Genomic DNA, 16,683 nt, shown 5'->3' with positions numbered 1-16,683 from the left:
TGAAAAACTATAATCCCACCCTCAAAGTACTTACATTCTACAGGGAAGATACAACATGTATCAAGATAAGGAAATGCAATATAACTTAAGAAGATAACAGAACACTAGCTACTAGGGGATGTAAGGTTAATAGGGAATAAGATCTTCCTTACCCATCAATAGGCCTCATGTGGAACCCATTAAGGGAAGCTTGCTTGCTTGTAAGAAGGCTTACACACTTTTTGTTAATTTCTAATTATGCATTGAGTCAGGAGGGTTCTGGCTCTGAGCCTATTACCTGAAAGAATATATATTCTGAGAGGTGAGCTTTTGCTTTGGGGGCTCACTTACAAGAAGAATCTTGTGATTCCCTGGTCAAGACTCTGAGTATCCATATGTTTGGAGCTCCCCGACTGCTCAGAGGTAAAGTCTCTCTCTATCCAGCAGTGAATGTAAAATATACATAGCAGTATTGCTTTGATTCAGGCAGTAGAGCCCTGTCTGTTGGTCTTTATTTCTCTTCTCTATATTTTTTCTGTTTAATTAAAGAAAACTGTTGACCCCTGAAACAGTTGTCTTTCCTAGTAAAATAGATAAAAGAACCTGCATTAGCAGCCATCCTGGGTATGCCGATGTGGTTGTCATTACAGGGTTCAGACAAAGCTTCCCTAAGGATATGACCCCTGAGCTAATCCTTGAAAGAATATAGGGATTATGAATGACAGAGGTGAGGAAGGAGGAGGGTATAAGTGGTAAAGTTTCCAGATTTGGAGTTAGAGGACCTGAGTCTAAATTCAAGGTCTGCTACTTACTAGTTGTGCAAACTTGGATAAATCACTTAACTTCTCTGGGCCTCAGTCTTCTCATCTGTAAAATGAGGTCTTATAGACCTAAATCTATGATCCAATGAGCGCATTCCAGGCGGCCTTTGCAAATACTGTTGTTTCTCCTTTGTTTTGAAGAGGACCAATGACACCCTGGGGTAATGTCTTGATTTGTGTGTGAACTGGATTTAAGTGAGGCCAAGTTGCAGAAAGTCATCAGCCTCACTCTCTTCCAGAGTCACTGAAGTCCAGTGGCAAGAAAAAAAGGCAGGAGATGGCCTAGGTTTGGGGAATAGCAAGGCCAATTTGGTGCGTGAAGGGAGTAACAGTTAAGTCTGGAGCGAAATGAGAGTGTCAGAATGTAAATGCCAGGCTGCGAAGGCAGTAAAAGGTCTTTGACAGTGGTAGTCACATTTGCATAGCACTTCATACTTTTAAAAGCATTTTTGCATCTATTAGCTCATTTGATCACTCCAGGGCAACACACCAGGTAGGAACTTCTCAGAGCATAAAGTAAGTTTAGAGATTCAACACTAAAACTAAAGCTTCTGAGATAAGGTTAAGTGGAGAGAATTTGAATGAAAGAAAAACTAAGAAATCTCCATTTTTCCTAAAGAGTTGTCAGAAAAAAAAGTCGTTTCTTCAACTCCACTGAGAGCAGAAATGAAAGAAACAGGCATAGACTACAGCAGGAAGGAAAGCAGCTATCCATCATGAGAGACCCTGCAGCGAGAGGATACTCAGCACTGAATACTAGATACTAGATACTGAAGAGCTAAACAGAAGGGGTTCTGGGGTCAGCCTCCTCCTTCTCCAGAGGACTTTAGAAACAGGAGGGGTCCATCTCATCTGAGACAATTTATGTGCCATCCTTCCTGAAGATGACATTACTTCTCAAGAGCCACCCCCCAGAGAGATGCTGAAGTAAACTTGTTTGGAATCTTAGAATGCCTGAGATGAAAGGGGCCTTAAAGATCATCTCAATAAAGGGGATGGTTTCTGAAAAACCTAGGAAGACTTATGTGAACTGATGCAAAGTGAAGCAAGCAGAACCAGGAGACCAATTCACACAGGAACAGCAATATTGTAATGACAATCAACTGGGAAAGACTTAGCAATTCTGATCAATACAATGATTCAAAACAATTCCAAAGGACTCATGATGAAAGATGTTATTCACTTCCAAATTAAGATTAAGTACTGATGTACTCTGGGTGCAGATTGAAGCACATTTTTTTTCTTTTTAATTTTCTTGCTTTTGGGGAGGGGGAGGAAGGCAGGGCAATTGGGGTTAAGTGACTTGCCCAAGGTCACACAGCTAGTAAGTGTGTCAAGTGTCTGAGGCTGGATTTGAACTCAGGTCCTCCTGACTCCAGGGAATCAGGCCGGTGCTCTACTCACTGTGCCATGTAGATGTCCCCTTGCTTTTTTGCAACATGGCTAATGTGGAAACATGTTTCACATGACTTTATATATATATAACAGTTATCACATTTCTTGCTTTCTCAGTGAGTGGGAAAAGAGGTGGAGAGAGGGAGAGACTTCGAAACTGAAAATAAAATAAATGAAATTTTTAAATGAAGGTTAAAAAAAGGTCCTCAAAGTTCTGGGCGGGGGGGAAATCATCTCACCCACATGCTTTATTTTGTAGATAAAGAAAGGTCTTGATGGGATAAGTGACTTATTCAATTTTCACCGGATCCTGGATCCACTGGATAAATTCGTCCAAGTCTATTCTGCTAATAAATGGTAGAATCAGGATTTGAACCCAGATCTCACAGGATCATAGATTAAGAGCTAGAAGAAATTTCAGTCCTGGTCCAGTCCTCTCATTTTATAGATAAGGAAACCGAAACCCAGAGAAAAGAAGTGACTTAATAAAGATCACACAGGTTATAGAGATTTGAACTCATATCCTCTTGCTCCAATTCAGGAGTCATTCTTCCTTTGAAGCATTCTATTCTTGGTTCTGCAGAGTTCACAGAACAATCCAATGAATTAAGGGGACAGGAATTATTACCTCATTTTTATAGGTTGGCAAACTATGACTCAAGGTCGCATAGCAATGCGCCAAAGGGACAGAACTGATATTAGAAACAGATCTCCTGACTCCAAGTCCAAAGTTTTTTCCACTCTATCCCCTCCATGGAGTGTTTTGATAACCCCAGCACAGAATGGGTGACTCTACCCGAGAGGTAGGAGGGGATTCATTTCCATGAAAATTTACTGTGGAAGGAAGTGGAGAGGGAAAGGTGAAAGGGGAAGAGATTGCTTGGATTGGATTCAGACTGAACAAAACCAGTTCTTAGAGTGTCCTATCAGATAAGAATAAATCACAACAGTAGTTTACTCCCTATGTCATGCTTTGCATGCATTATCTCATTTGAGCTTCATAACATATCTAATGGACTAGGCAAGCTAGCCTAAGGATTATACACCCATTTTACAGATGAAGAAGTGAGGTCTCAGAGAAGTTGAGCAACTTTCTTTAGTCATAATAATAACAGCTGGTACTCATATAGGGCTTTACGGTTCGCAAAACATTATGTAAATGATCTCATTTGATGCTCATAATTTTCCCATTGATGTAAATGCTACAGATATTATCCTCATTTTACAGACGAGGAAACCGAGTTTGAGAGAAGTTAACAGACTTGCCTAAGGTCACACCTCTAGTGTCTGAGCTGGAATTCCAACCCAAGTCTTCCTGATTCCAAGTCCAGAACTTGGTCCGCCTCATCACACTGCCATGGAGAGCCATCTTTGAGAATTTGATAGGCCGTCACATGGAAGAGAACTTTATGCTGTTCTGTCCCAGAGGGAAAGAGCAGGAACAATGCATGGAAATTCCAAAGAGGCAAATTTAGGCTTGATGTCAGGAAAAACTTCCCCAATAACTAGAGTCATCTAAATTTGCAGTGAGTTGCCTTTGGAGTTGGCGAATTCCCTCTTATCGGAGGTGTTTGAGTTGTCATTGGCAATCTTCCCACAGAAGATACTGCACTCGTTTACAAAGTCTAGACAATTTCTTGACAGGTTAGAGCAGTGGGCCAAATCTAACAAGGTGAAATTCAATAGAGATAAATATAAAGTCTTGAGTTCAAGAAATCAACTTCCCAAGAACAGCATGGGGATGGAATAGGGAATAAATACACAGTCCCATGGTTAGACAGATTTTTTCCCCTGGAGAAGATCTGGGGACTGCTAGCTCAATGAGTTAAAAAAAAGCTGATAAAATTTTGGGTGGTTTTGAAAGGCATAATATCTGGGACAGTGTTCTGCAATCTGCTCCGTTTGGACCACAATCCATTGATTCTGACTGGCAACGGGCAACCAGGATGGTGAATAGCCTTGAGACTATGTCCTGTGAGAACTGGTTCAAGAAGCAGGACATGTTTAGCCTGGAGAAGGCTTAGTGGGGCATAATCACTGTCTTCAAGCACTAAAACAATATGAAAGAAGGATTAGACATAGATTTAGAGCTGCAAGATATCTCAGAGGTCATTGCCATCAACTCCCTCATTTTATAAATGAAGAAACTGAGGCTCAGGAAGTTTAAGTGACTCATTCAAGGTCATGCAAGGTAAGCCTCAGAGGTAGGATTTGAACTCAGACCCTCTGACTCCAGAGGTGCTATTCTTTTCCCTGTACTATGCTGACTCCTAGAAGGCAGAGGCAAGATCAACAGATGGATATTGCAAAGGGAAAAATGTAGGCTTGTATGGAGGAAAAACTTCTTAATTTAAGCTCTCTGAAAGGTGGATGGTCTGCCTTGAAAGGTAACTTCTTAGAGGTCCTCAAGGTTGTCGGGGATGAGGGGTTCTTTTGGGAGACATGAATTGGACTCAGACAGCTGCCAAGATCCCTCCCAACTCTAAATGATTCTGTGATTCCTATGAAAGAACAGATGTGGAATTTACCTGGTTTTCCCTATGCAACTGTCCTGGAGCATAATCTTATGTGTGTGTGACATATGATCCAGGCGTGGAGGTAGAGGGAAAGGAGGCAGAGAGAGGGGAATCACCCTCTAAAGAATTCATCATAAAGAATTACCATCTCTAAAGAAAAGGATAAATGGCTCAGTGAGAGAGCAGAGTGGTCGAGAGATTAGAAAGCCCAGGATATTTCCACTAACTCAATGCATGACCTTGGACAGGGTGCCACCTCTACTTCTCTGGGCTTCAGTTTCCTCTCCTGTTAAATGAAGGGGGTTGATCCTTCTCCTAAGGCCCTATCCAACTCTACCTGATCTATTCTAAATGTAAATGAAACAAGGAACAAAAAACCACATTTGAAAAAAAAGTTGCAAGTTTCAATCAAAAGCCTTTGACAGGTAGCTAGGTGGTTCAATGAGTAGAGCACTTGCCCTGGAGTCAGGAGGACCTGAGTTCAAATCTGGCCTCAGACACTTGACACATTTACTAGTTGTGTGACCTTGGGCAAGTCACTTAACCCCAATTGCCCTGCCTTCCCCCCTGCAAAAACAAAAAAATTGCCGTTGACAATTGAATAGCTGGTCATCCAAACCTGGGATTAGAGTAGAAATTCCCTGAAAAGTTGGGAGGAAAAAAGTAAGAGCTATCCCTTTCTGAGCCTCAATATAATCCTGTGAGGTTGGTATTACAAGTTTTATCCTCCTCGTTTTATACTAAGGAAACTGAAGATCATCGAGATTAAGTGACTTGCCCAGGGTCATACGATTAGTAATTAATTCAGACCACATTAACACTTCTTATTGTTCAGTCATGTCCAATTCTTCATGACCCTATTTGGGGTTTTCTTGGCAAAGATACTGAAATGGTTTGCCATTTCCTTCTCCAACATTAACCCTATTACAATGGAAATTCTACCTTCAAAGGAAAAGGGATATGGTAGCTTTTAAACAAAAGTTCCAGGGTCTGAGTCTGTCTGATGGGAGCAAAGACTTGGTCTCACCTCAAAAGTCCAAACCATCCCAGCAGGGCTGGTCAAATTTAAGAGTTCAAGGTGGGAGGAGTAAGACTAGACAATAGGGCCAAGTCTATTGGGTTCAGCAAGAATTTAAGAAGAAACTATGTGCCAGGCACTGTACTATGTACTGAGGACACAAAGGTAAAAAAATCTGAAACATCCCCTGCCCTCAAGGACCTTACATTTTACTGGGGGGAAACAACATGTACACATATAAATGAATGCAAAATATATACAAAATAAATACAAAGTAACTGAGAGGAAGAACTAGTGGGAAATAAGCAAAGACTTCTTATAAGAAATAGCTCTTAAACTGAACTCTGAAGGGAGCAAAGGAGTCCAAGAGGGAGAGGTGAAGGGGAAGAGCATTCCAAGGATGGAGGATGACTTGTGCGAAGAGATGGGAGGTTAAATAGTATGGATGGATACCAACAAATAGGATGGTTTGTCTGGAAATGCTGACTCATCACTCCCCCTCCTCACGCACTCTATGAAAAAGATAGAAGATTTTAATAGAATGCAAGTTCAACAGGAGTTAATAGAGGAATATGGCGGCCAAAACAACTAGTGTGAGCTCGGACCACATTAAGACCAACATGGCATTTAGCAACCAGTAGGTGGTAGTACCACTACTCTCTGCACTGGTGAACCTTCATCTGAAGCATTTGAGAAAGGTCACTGGTATGGTGATGGCTCTCAAAAATATGCCATAAAAAATCAGATGAAGGAAGTAGGAGTGTTTAATCTGAAGAAAATGATCTAGAGAGATCATGATGTCCATATTCAAGAAGGCAGTGGGGTGGTGCAGTGTATAATGTTCTGGGTTTGAAGACGTGAAGATCTGAGTTTAAATCTAGTCTCAGACATTTAATGGCTATGTGACCCCAGTCAAGTCACTTAACCTTTGTCTGCCTCAGTGTTCTCAAATGTAAAATGATGGTGATAATAACACCTACCACCCAGAGTTATTATGAGAATTAAATGAGGCACATAGTAGGTATTTAATGCTTGTTTCTTTCAAGAATTTGAAGGACTATTACATGGAATAGGGGCCAAACTTTTTCTGCTTGTCCTCCGAAGGGCAGAACCAGGTACAATGGGTGGAAATCAAAGACAGATTTAGGTTCCATATAAGGAAAACTTCATTCCAATTAGAGCTATGCAACAGTGAAATGGACTATCTGGCAAGGCAGTAGTTTCCCTTTCCCTTGAGGTCCTTAAGTGAAGATTCGATCCATCTACTTTTTGGGGCTATTGTTGAATAGATTCTCTGTCAAGTCTGGGTTGGACTATATGGCCTCTGAGACTCTTTTCACTTCTTAGATTCTGAGAATCTATGGTTCTGAATTGCAAAAGAAGAAAAAAATCCTACTTTGGCCTAAGACAGTTTCATATAGAGAAAAAAGTTCTGAGCTTGAACTCAAGAGAAATGGGTCACAGGGAGTCCTGGGTTGGAATCCCCCTGACTGTAATTAGGTGACTCTAGGCAAGTTTCAGAGAACTTAGTTTTCCCATCTATGTAGGGAGGCAGTAGGCTTTTCAGTGTTAAAAATATCACAACAGGGTGAAAGGGTTTTGTTGTTAGCAATAATTTTTTAAAAGGCAAAAATGAGGACTAGATAGGTAAGGAACAAAGATTCTGCTTCCTTGGTTTGCCTTTTGTTCTTGCTCAATTTCATTTGTGCACTGAGTGAGGGAGGATTTGAAGAATGTCTAATCCTAAGAAAGACAATTGTCTGGAACAGAGGGCTCTGCTCTTTGCCCAGAAATAGGGATAACAAAGATGTAATATTAGCTTGAATAAACTCTCCCTGGTTTTTATTAATTGCTTAGTGTGGCTATGACCAAAGGGTCGTCAGCTTCTCCTTAGAAAGAGATTCTAACCACTGTCTCTAGCAGACTGAAGTTGAGAGTAGCATCACATGGTCCTGAAGAAATGAAGCTAAGAAACTAGTAGCAGGGAGAAATATCCAGATTATGGGGCTACATAGGAATATGAAATAGGAATAATAATCCTTGTATTAGTTACCTTACAGGTCATTTGTGAGGACTGAATAAGGTAATGTCTATTAATGTCTATAAAGCCTAGTCTCAAAGTACTACTTAAATCTGAACAGTTACTGTTGTTTGTTCTCATTCTGATGGGTTGCCTACATAGTCTCCTACTCATCATTTTACTACCATTTTGATCCTGAAAAAAGACAAGAGGACTGTGGGAACAAGCAGACTTTCCTAGCACATTGGGTTTGTCTCTTTTCTGCCCTGCCCCAAGCATTCAACAGCCTGCAATTATGATCTGCATTATCTAATTTAAAGTGTACCAAGATTGCTTCCTCCCCCATTCCTCTCCCCCAATCTCTTCCTTGAAATTTCAGTGTTAGAAATTCATTCCTTTGGACTAAGCATTTTTTCCTGCCTGTTCTCTATTAAAATGCAAATGTTCTTAAAAGTAATAATTCCTTAACACCTCAGTGTGTCATTTAAAGTACCTAAACACTTCTGCTTATTGGGACTGGATTGGAGCAGCAAGAAATCTGCTGGATCAACGGCTTCCTGGAAAGCTGGAGAGAGGAGGAAGGAAGAGGGAGAATGTAGAGGAAGGAAGCTCAAGGCCTAAAGTTTCTTGACCTTCATTGAATTCACAATTTTGCCAAGGACCAGCCCTGAATACGAAAAAAAAAAAAAGCATGAAATCTTCAGGTATTCTGATGGAGGACATGAGAGAGAGGACTAGGAGAATGTATGTATGAGTTCCTAGACCATATAACCGATTTCTCAATCAATCCTGATTTTCAGTGGGAGGTGATACAGTTGGTATCAAAGGTATGGCCCTTTATCAATCCTTATATTCTGATTTTTTTATTAGAAATACTGTCTATAAGCCTCTAAGGGAGGCATGAAAACATAGTACAGGATATGAGTCAGCCTAAACCAAGCTGAGTTAGAAGATGATACATATTTCTCTAATTTAAAGGTAGGGCCATGTTAAGGATATAGCCAATGTGAATGTGGCCACAGTCTGGGTTCCTTGGGGGTAATAGAGGTAACTGGAGCTATGCTGAGGGCTTCAGGGAGGGCCCTAGGACATTTGGCCTTGACCTAGGCTCAGGAATGATGCCGCGCACTGGTTCAGTTCTGGTTCAGGCAGAGGTGAGGCAGAATAAGGAGGGGTGGGGGGGAACAGGAAAGACAATGGGGGAAATATGGTGGCCAAGTGCTCCCCCTGCTGGCCACATCTGGATCCACAGCAGCAGTGGCAACCGCCCAGCCAGCTGTACACCCCATTGCACTTGTGGCCCTGGAAGACACACTTGGCCAGGTGTATTTAATAAAAATAAAATAAAGAGAAAACCTAGTAGAGTGGGAAGAAAGAGAAGAAGGAAGAGCCAGGTAATGGGGAAACCTGAGACTCTAGAGGCCAGCTCCTCCCATAACGGGGCTGCGAGATGGAGTTATTCCACCTCCCCACCTGCATCCTTCCCAGATCAAGACAGAAGGAGCTTGGAGAGGATGTAAGTCCCTGACTCCAGGCATCAAGCATATGACTGTATGCCTCATACCCCTCCATGACTCCATTCCAAATGACCCAACTAAGCCCTGTGTCCTCCTATTGCACATCAACAGTTTTTGGAGCAGAAGGAAGTCTTTGACTGGGCCTCAGTCATGGCCCTGGGTTTCTACTCCCAGCTCCAGCTATTGATTTCCCACATCATTCATTTGCTAGGAGTGGCAGGTATGATTAGCTCCCTCCCATCTCCCGGTAAAGCCTGAGAACAGTCCCCTTGTTTCAGAAAAGCAGAGCTAATACAGGACTCTCAATCAAGAAACCTATCCCCAGTGAGATGAGGATTATAGCCAGGGCTGAACAATTAATCCAGGTCCCTAGACAGAGCCCACCCCTATTGCCCCATCTCCCCTTCCCCAGGGTGCCTTCCTCTAATTAAATTCCCACTCTTCCTCCTTACAGCAGCAGTGCCCCCGAAGGCCAGATCCACCACCTTTTTGGGGAGAAAAGACTGCCATATTCACGGTGGAGTACAGGTGTAGGCACAGGGCTGCACCAACACAGCCCTAGACTCCTCTTCCCATCCCTCCGGTTTTACTCCTTACCACAAACAGGCTGGGCTGGAGGGCATTGGCCACAGCCTTCTCTCAGGAGGGTTGGACGACTGCAATCCCAGAATGGCACAGAATATTGCTCCTCCTACCCAAACCCTGCATATTTGTGCTGAGATAGATCCTTTCTCCATGAAACACACACGCACATGCACACACACATGCGCACACTCCCCAGTACAATTGTCACAGCTGGAGGGCAAGGGCAAAAAAAAAGCACAGGTTTTTTTCAACTGAAGGCCTTTGGGCCCTTGAGGAAAACTCTCTCTTGACAATAAAACAGGTCTGTAGCAACCCAGCTCTCCAGAATCAAGACTACCTGGATCTCCACTGCCCTCATTCCTCCCTGTGGCAAAGCACCTCCTTGAGCCCATTTCAGATGGCGGTGCTCACTGATGGGCCAAGTTTCCAAGACTACCTTGACAACTGCTAGGTACAGAAAAATCATTGAAAATCGTCAGTATGTTTTCCTAAACATACACACTGCGATTGGGAGATGGGAACGGAGTTGGGGGTGGGGGAAGTGGAGATGGGAATCACATTCTATCCTCCCAAGTCCCTAGGAGACACACTTCTTGAAATTTTTTTCTCCCCCAATCCCCTTTTAAAAAACCTGACATGGTGATAATTTTATAAGCTATGTTGCTCTTGTCAAATTATTCAACATCTGTCTTCATGTTCCCACAAAAATTAGCATAGGAGAGTAGTTTCTGATGACACCTTTGGTGAAATATTTTGACTTCTACCAGTAAGTTGCAAACAACCTGTCGTAAGGATAATGTCAATTTCCACTCCTGCATATTAAATAATCCAGAGGTTTGTTGTGCTTTTGTGGGAGAGAGTAATCCTTGCCCTCTAAATGGTTGGAAGGCTTGCGGGGGTGGGTATGAAGGAAGGAGGAGGAGACTAAGAAAGGAAGCTTTCTGAACAGAAGCTAATCCTCACCTTACTCCATTCTGCTCTGCCTAGCAAGCTGATTGTCCCCAAGATGGGAGCCCCACCCAAAACCCTGACTTTCCCCATCAGCCTACCAAGAAGCCAAACATACAGGCTGACCCTAGAGGATGACAAATGGGAACAGGGAGATTAGGAAGGGATGAGGAAGGAGATAGGAAGGGGCCCAGCCACCAACGGATCATCTGGCCCTAGAACTCAACCACTATAGCATCTACATCAGGCAGGAAGAACAGGGCCAGAAGACAATGGGACAAAGGTGGAGAAAACAGAACATCTGATGAAGATTCTCTTTCCCTTCTCCTCATGCCCCTCCATCTCCCCACTCGGGATTACCCCCAGGAGAAAGGAGCAGGGAAGAGGAGAAGGATCTCAAGTGATAACTCCTAAAGTCCAAGGGATCTGCTATTAAGTGAAATGGCAACAGAGTTTATGACAGAGCCAAGAAGTGGATTAAGGGGTTTGAGAAAGCAGGCTGAGCATCCCATCTCAGCTAACAAAGTACCAGTTCTTGAGTTCCTAGACTCTGCATATGTCAACTGTACCCCCACTTGGAGAAAGTTCTGATTACAATGGTTCTTAGGGTCAGCAATTTAGAAATGGAAGGGACTTTAGAAGCATCTATTTTAATCCTCCCCATTTTATAGATGAGGAAACTGAGGTCTGGGGGAGTAAAGAGACTTGCCTATGGTCAAATGGGTAGTAAGTGTCAGGCAAAATTTGAACTCAGTCCTCTGACTTCAAATTCAGCTCTCTTTCCATTGTACTATGCCATCGGAGGCTGTGCCAGATCCATTTATCATAGTTCTCCTCTAAATAGAAACCCCTAAGTGTTCTAAACTGGTCCCCTGCCCCAAGATTAAAATACTGACCTTTTTGCCTCACTAATGTCACATAGCATCAGTACACACACACACACACACACACACACACACACACACACACCTTGACAAACTAGGGTAATGGAGAGCAGGGGGACAAAAGTCAGGAGATCTGGATTAGAGTCCTAGCCTTGACATTTTCTAGCTGTATGACCCTAGACAAATCATTTACCTTTGCCAAGCCTCATCTAGCAAATGGAAATAACACTATTTGTACTTCGTAAGCCATAAGATTTTTGTGAGGGAAGTGCTCTGTAAACCTCAACTTGGTATGCAAATGTTCATATTATTGTTATCCTCTCCCCCAACACTGGGTAAGTGAATATTTGGAGAAAGGATGGTTTCTTTACTGGACTTTGATGGACATCTGCTCTCCCTCATCTGTTTCTCCAAGGTCCACATCCCCAGCTACAAAGTCAATCAGTGGGTAGCTCTGGACAGTTCCCCATTTCTTCTCCTGCCTAGATTTCCTGGGGCTTGGTTCCAGTTCTCTGCTGCCCTATAGGATCTTCAGTATAAGACTGAGCTTCCTATAACTTCCCTATCCAAACTACTCCAGGGATGGCCTGTCACCCTTTTCCTCCCACTGACTTGCAGGGTTGTTCCCATCAACCTTGCCCATTTCATCTGGTTTCAGAAAAAGCTGCAGATGTCCATCAAAGTCTTTTTCCCAGTCCAGTTCTTCCAAACCAATGTCACACCTACCTCCAGAAATCTAATAATCTTCTGGCCCTTCTCCTTTACCCCAGAACCCTAACCAAAGCCTAGGGCTTTCTTCGAACACATCTTCCTTTCTCCACAGCAAATCTTTCTGCTTTGAGAAGAGACCATCTGGAAGTGAGTAAAGCAGAAATTCTGGTCTCTGACCTGCAATTCTTAAAATCAAACTATATTTCAGTAAGAGAATCTCCCTTCCCCCTGCATCTGTCTGGAGTTTCCTGTATCTCAATTAAATGTGCTGTCACCTGCTATCCCCACCTCCTGCATATAAGCTTCCCCTTGGCCCATCCATCTTAATAAAACCTTACAGCCCAACCTGTCCTCTTAAGTTCTGTCCTGCTGGAAGCTACAGGGATGGAAATTCTCAAAGGAGGTGTAGGCTTCTATCATCAAAGAGTCTGGAGCTAACTTTGTTCAATTGCCTTTTCCCTGATTTGCTCAAGTTGAGATCCTAGGGGACACCAGGAGGGGAGGAAACATAGAAACAAGGTTTATAAAGCTATTCCTGAACCCCACCCCAAAGCCCTCCAAAGTGATAGTCCCCTGAGACTATACACCTTGCAAATTCTCCGTGTTCCCAGGAGAATGGTCTAGCAAGCTGTCATGGCCAAGGTTCTCCAAATTAAGAAGCTTTGAAAAAGACTAGTTGATCTAGCAGAGAGGTAGAGAACAGTTACTAGATGGAGATAATGGACTTATCACAGAATAATGCCAATGAGTAGTGAGAGGGAGACTTTGGGAACGGCTATGATAACATAGCAGGGGAAAAAAAAAGGCTTTTCCCATTCCTCCTACCCACCCAGGTCCTCTTTGCAAGCAGACTGGCTGGAAAAAATCTGTAGTTTCTCCTCAGGAAACATATGAGGGAGAGTAAAGAGAAGGTTTAAACACTAAAGGAAGTGTGAAAGGATGGAAGAGAACGGAGAAAGAGAGGGAAGAAGGAAAGGAGGGGAAGGAAGGAAAGAGTGACGAAGAAGAAAGGCAGAAAGGAAAGGTAGAAAGGAAGGGGAAGGAGGAAAGGTAAAAGAAAGGGAAAAAGGAAAGATGGAATGGAGTGATGGAGAAATGAAGGGGAAAGAAAGGATAAAGCAAGACAGGGGAAGGAGACTGGAAAAAGAAAAGAAGAAAGAAAGAGGGGAAGAAGGAAGAAAAGCAGGAAAAGGAAAGAAAAGAGGAAAGGAAGAGAGAAAGGTAAGGAAAGAGAGAAAGGACAACGAGAGTTGGGGAGAGAGGAAGAGAGAGGGAGAAAGTAAGAAAGAAGAAATGAGACAAAAGAGAGAAGGAAGAAGGAGATAGGAAGAAAGAAAGGAGAAAGAAGGAAAGCAGGAAGGAAAGAAGGAAAGAACGAAGGAAGGAAAGGACGAAGGAACGAAGAAAGGAAGGAAGGAAAGAGCTGTTCCTGAATTTCTCTTTTCCCTCTACCTCAGCACTCTAGCCACTGGGTGGGTGGAGGTCTTCTGCTGGCTTTTCCGCCTCCAGCTTCTTTCTTCCTCCTTCTTTGCCCACACTGGCCACTCCGGAGGACCAGGCAGCAGTAGAATCGCAAACTAATTAAGAAGCTGAGAGTTTGGCTGAAAGCCTCTGCCAGCCCCGCCCTGGGGGGAATTAAACCTGCACTGGCCGTTCTAGTCTCTGGGAACATATTACTTCCCCACCGCACCTCCAGACATGCTGGCCTTCTCCTCCTTACAAGGTGTTCCCACCAAGAAGGCTAAACACACACACACACACACACACACACACACACACACACACACACCGGGAAATAGATTTCTTTTCTACCTCAAGTCTGGCATTTCTGGGAAGAAAGCGACAACTTAGCAACACCCCCCTACAGACACACACACACACACACACACATCCCAAACTGTACTGACCACCATCAGAGCTGAGCTTCACATTATAAGCCCCCTAGCCCTCGAGATAGTGAGAGAGAGAAAGAAAGTACAAGCAAGAGCTTCGTTCCTCCCATCAAAGCAACACATCATTAAAAAGTGTCCTACAAAGACAGCCACAGCGTTAGGGGAAGCAAAGCAAGAGCCATGGGGTGGTTGACTGCCTATGCTCCTGGGACTCCGGGGGAGAACACCCCCTCTTGTCTTTCGAACTGTCCAACAGCCCCATAACCACAACTACCAACTAACCCCACCTCCCCCGAACGAGCGAGCTCTGCTTGTCTCGGAGAAGGCCTGCCAGGGAAGGGGCGGAGGAACGGGAAGACAGGGGCCAGAGAGGCAAAGAGAACGGGTGCACCAGCTCCCTGGTCTTCTCGGCAAATCTAAGGGGACACTTAATTGGGGAGAGGGGGAAGCGGGGGAGGGAGGGAAAAAAGGGCAGGCATTGATGATTTTCTTCCTGACAAGAGCTCTGAAAACATTTTCAAGAAGGACCCTGGTGTGTGCGTATGTGTGTATGTGTGTGCGGTGTGGCGTGGTGTGGCGTGATGTGTACTACGATCTGTACAAATAGGTACCTTGTGGGTACGTGTTGTGTTTCTGTTTTCCGAGAGAAAGTGTGCATTTGTGTGTGTGTGTGTGTGTGTGTGTGTGTGTGTGTGTGTGTGTGTCTGTAGGGGGGTGTTGCTAAGTTGTCGCTGCGTGTGTGTGTTTTCCTGGGCTACAGGGAGTATCGGGAGAAGGAATATCGGGGTATGTGTTCTGTAAATAACAGGGGTGTCTGGGAAAGGAGTGTCTCAGCAGATTGTTCCGACGGTGCTAGGGGAAGCCGAGAGTCAGGCACAGGAGCCCTTTGCCCTCCCAAGCCTAGGAGAAGCTGGAAAAGACAAAGCTGGTAGTAGAGGCGAAATCGGGGTGCAGAGGTAACTCTAGAGCGGCCTGGGGAACTGGAAACTGGCTCGCCTAGCAGCCTCCTTATATGTTACCCGCCACACACAACCCAGTCGCTACACAACCCAAATTCCTCTCAATTTTCATTTATGAGACCAAGCCTTGTGGGAGCAAGGCCTGGGAGGAAGAGGTTGCCGTATAAAGAACCTGGGCGCGCCCGCCAACTTTGAGCTAAGACTGCTTTCCTGAGCCCCACTCCCTGCGCCTCGCCAGGGACTGCCAGGGAGAGATGGACATCATGGACCTCTCACCTGCAGTCACCTCCCGGTCACAACCCCCAATTGGCAGCAGAGTTCCAGGGCTGCCAGTTTCCAAGCTTTCATTTCCTTAGGCTCCTTGGAGGGAGCCAGGACCAGAACAGCAATCCCCCGCCCGCCCTCACAACCACGCGCACTTTGCGCCCCCGGCAAACTTTAGGCTCTCTGCAGCCCAGCTGGCAAGGGACGTCAGTCAGGAGGGATATCTTACCGTAGACACCTTGTCCCTTGCAGTACATAGGGACCAGGGTCAGTAATAGAAGGCAAGTCACCTCCATCTTCACCGCCGGTGCCTCATCCCCGCGCGGCAGTGCAGCGACAGAGGCGGCGAGGAGCGCATCCACCAGGGTGCCTCCTTGCCTTCCGTTTGTCCCCCGAAGCTGCGCTTGGAGACAGTGGCTGCGGCGACCAGAGCAAGAGACTGAGGCCGCGACAGCTGCGGCGGCGGCAGCGACAACAGCTAAAGCTGCTCCTCCAGAAACGCCGCTGTCAAAGCGGAGATCCAGGGGGCGCTGGCCGGGAGCAGGGCGGCTCGGTCCACCCCGACAATCCAGCCAGCGCCCCGGGCCCTTCGCCCAGGGGCAGCAGTAACCTAAGGACAGCGAGGCTCAGTCGCAGATCTCCGGGGGCTAGCGGGGAGGGTCGAGGTGAGGAGTAAGAACAAGGAGCTTGCCCCGCTCCACTCTGGGGGCGAAAGACGTGGGAGTTCGGGGGAGGCGGAGGACTCCTCCCCCTTCTGTGGGAGGGGGCGAGTCAGTGGGGTCCCTTCTTCTATGGAGCGTCTGACAAATTGGTGACCAAAAAGAGTCAAACTTGGCGGTCTTCTCCCACTCCCCGTGGGGAGGGAGGAGTGAGGGAACAGAACAAGAGGTGTCTCCCGCGCCAAATAAATTAATCTGACAGCTTTAGTCAGAGCCCAGCTGATCTAAGGTATTCACGCCCGGGCAAAGTAGGAGACGGCCGGACACAGGCAGGCCCCCCGCTTCAAAACAGAGAAGCCTCCAAGCCCGGCAGGTTTTCTACTCCCGGAGTGGCGGGAATGGAGGAGGCGGTTCAGTCTCCTTGGAACTAGTGCCGAGGATTCCCCCAGGGAGGGGCAGCTCTTCACCTCCGACTGTCCTCGGAGCTTCCCTATTCTTCTCCTCCTTGGATCCTG

At 45.2% G+C, this 16,683-nt stretch overlaps 1 protein-coding gene across 1 annotated transcript in view; it reads right to left on the bottom strand.

The window, feature by feature from the left end:
• The window catches only part of MDGA1 (MAM domain containing glycosylphosphatidylinositol anchor 1), an 84,353-nt gene extending 68,548 nt beyond the window's left edge, over positions 1-15,805 (bottom strand). The window contains exon 1 of the mRNA XM_036768721.1: positions 15,739-15,805. Within this exon, the coding sequence (XP_036624616.1) occupies positions 15,739-15,805 (67 nt within the window). The remainder of the gene's footprint in view (positions 1-15,738) is intronic.
• Positions 15,806-16,683: the final 878 nt, after the last annotated feature.

Source organism: Trichosurus vulpecula, chromosome 7 (genome assembly GCF_011100635.1).
Source record: "Trichosurus vulpecula isolate mTriVul1 chromosome 7, mTriVul1.pri, whole genome shotgun sequence".
NCBI lineage: Eukaryota > Metazoa > Chordata > Mammalia > Diprotodontia > Phalangeridae > Trichosurus > Trichosurus vulpecula.
The sequence above is the reverse complement of the archived record's forward strand: the minus strand, read 5'-3'. Positions and strand labels throughout refer to the sequence as shown.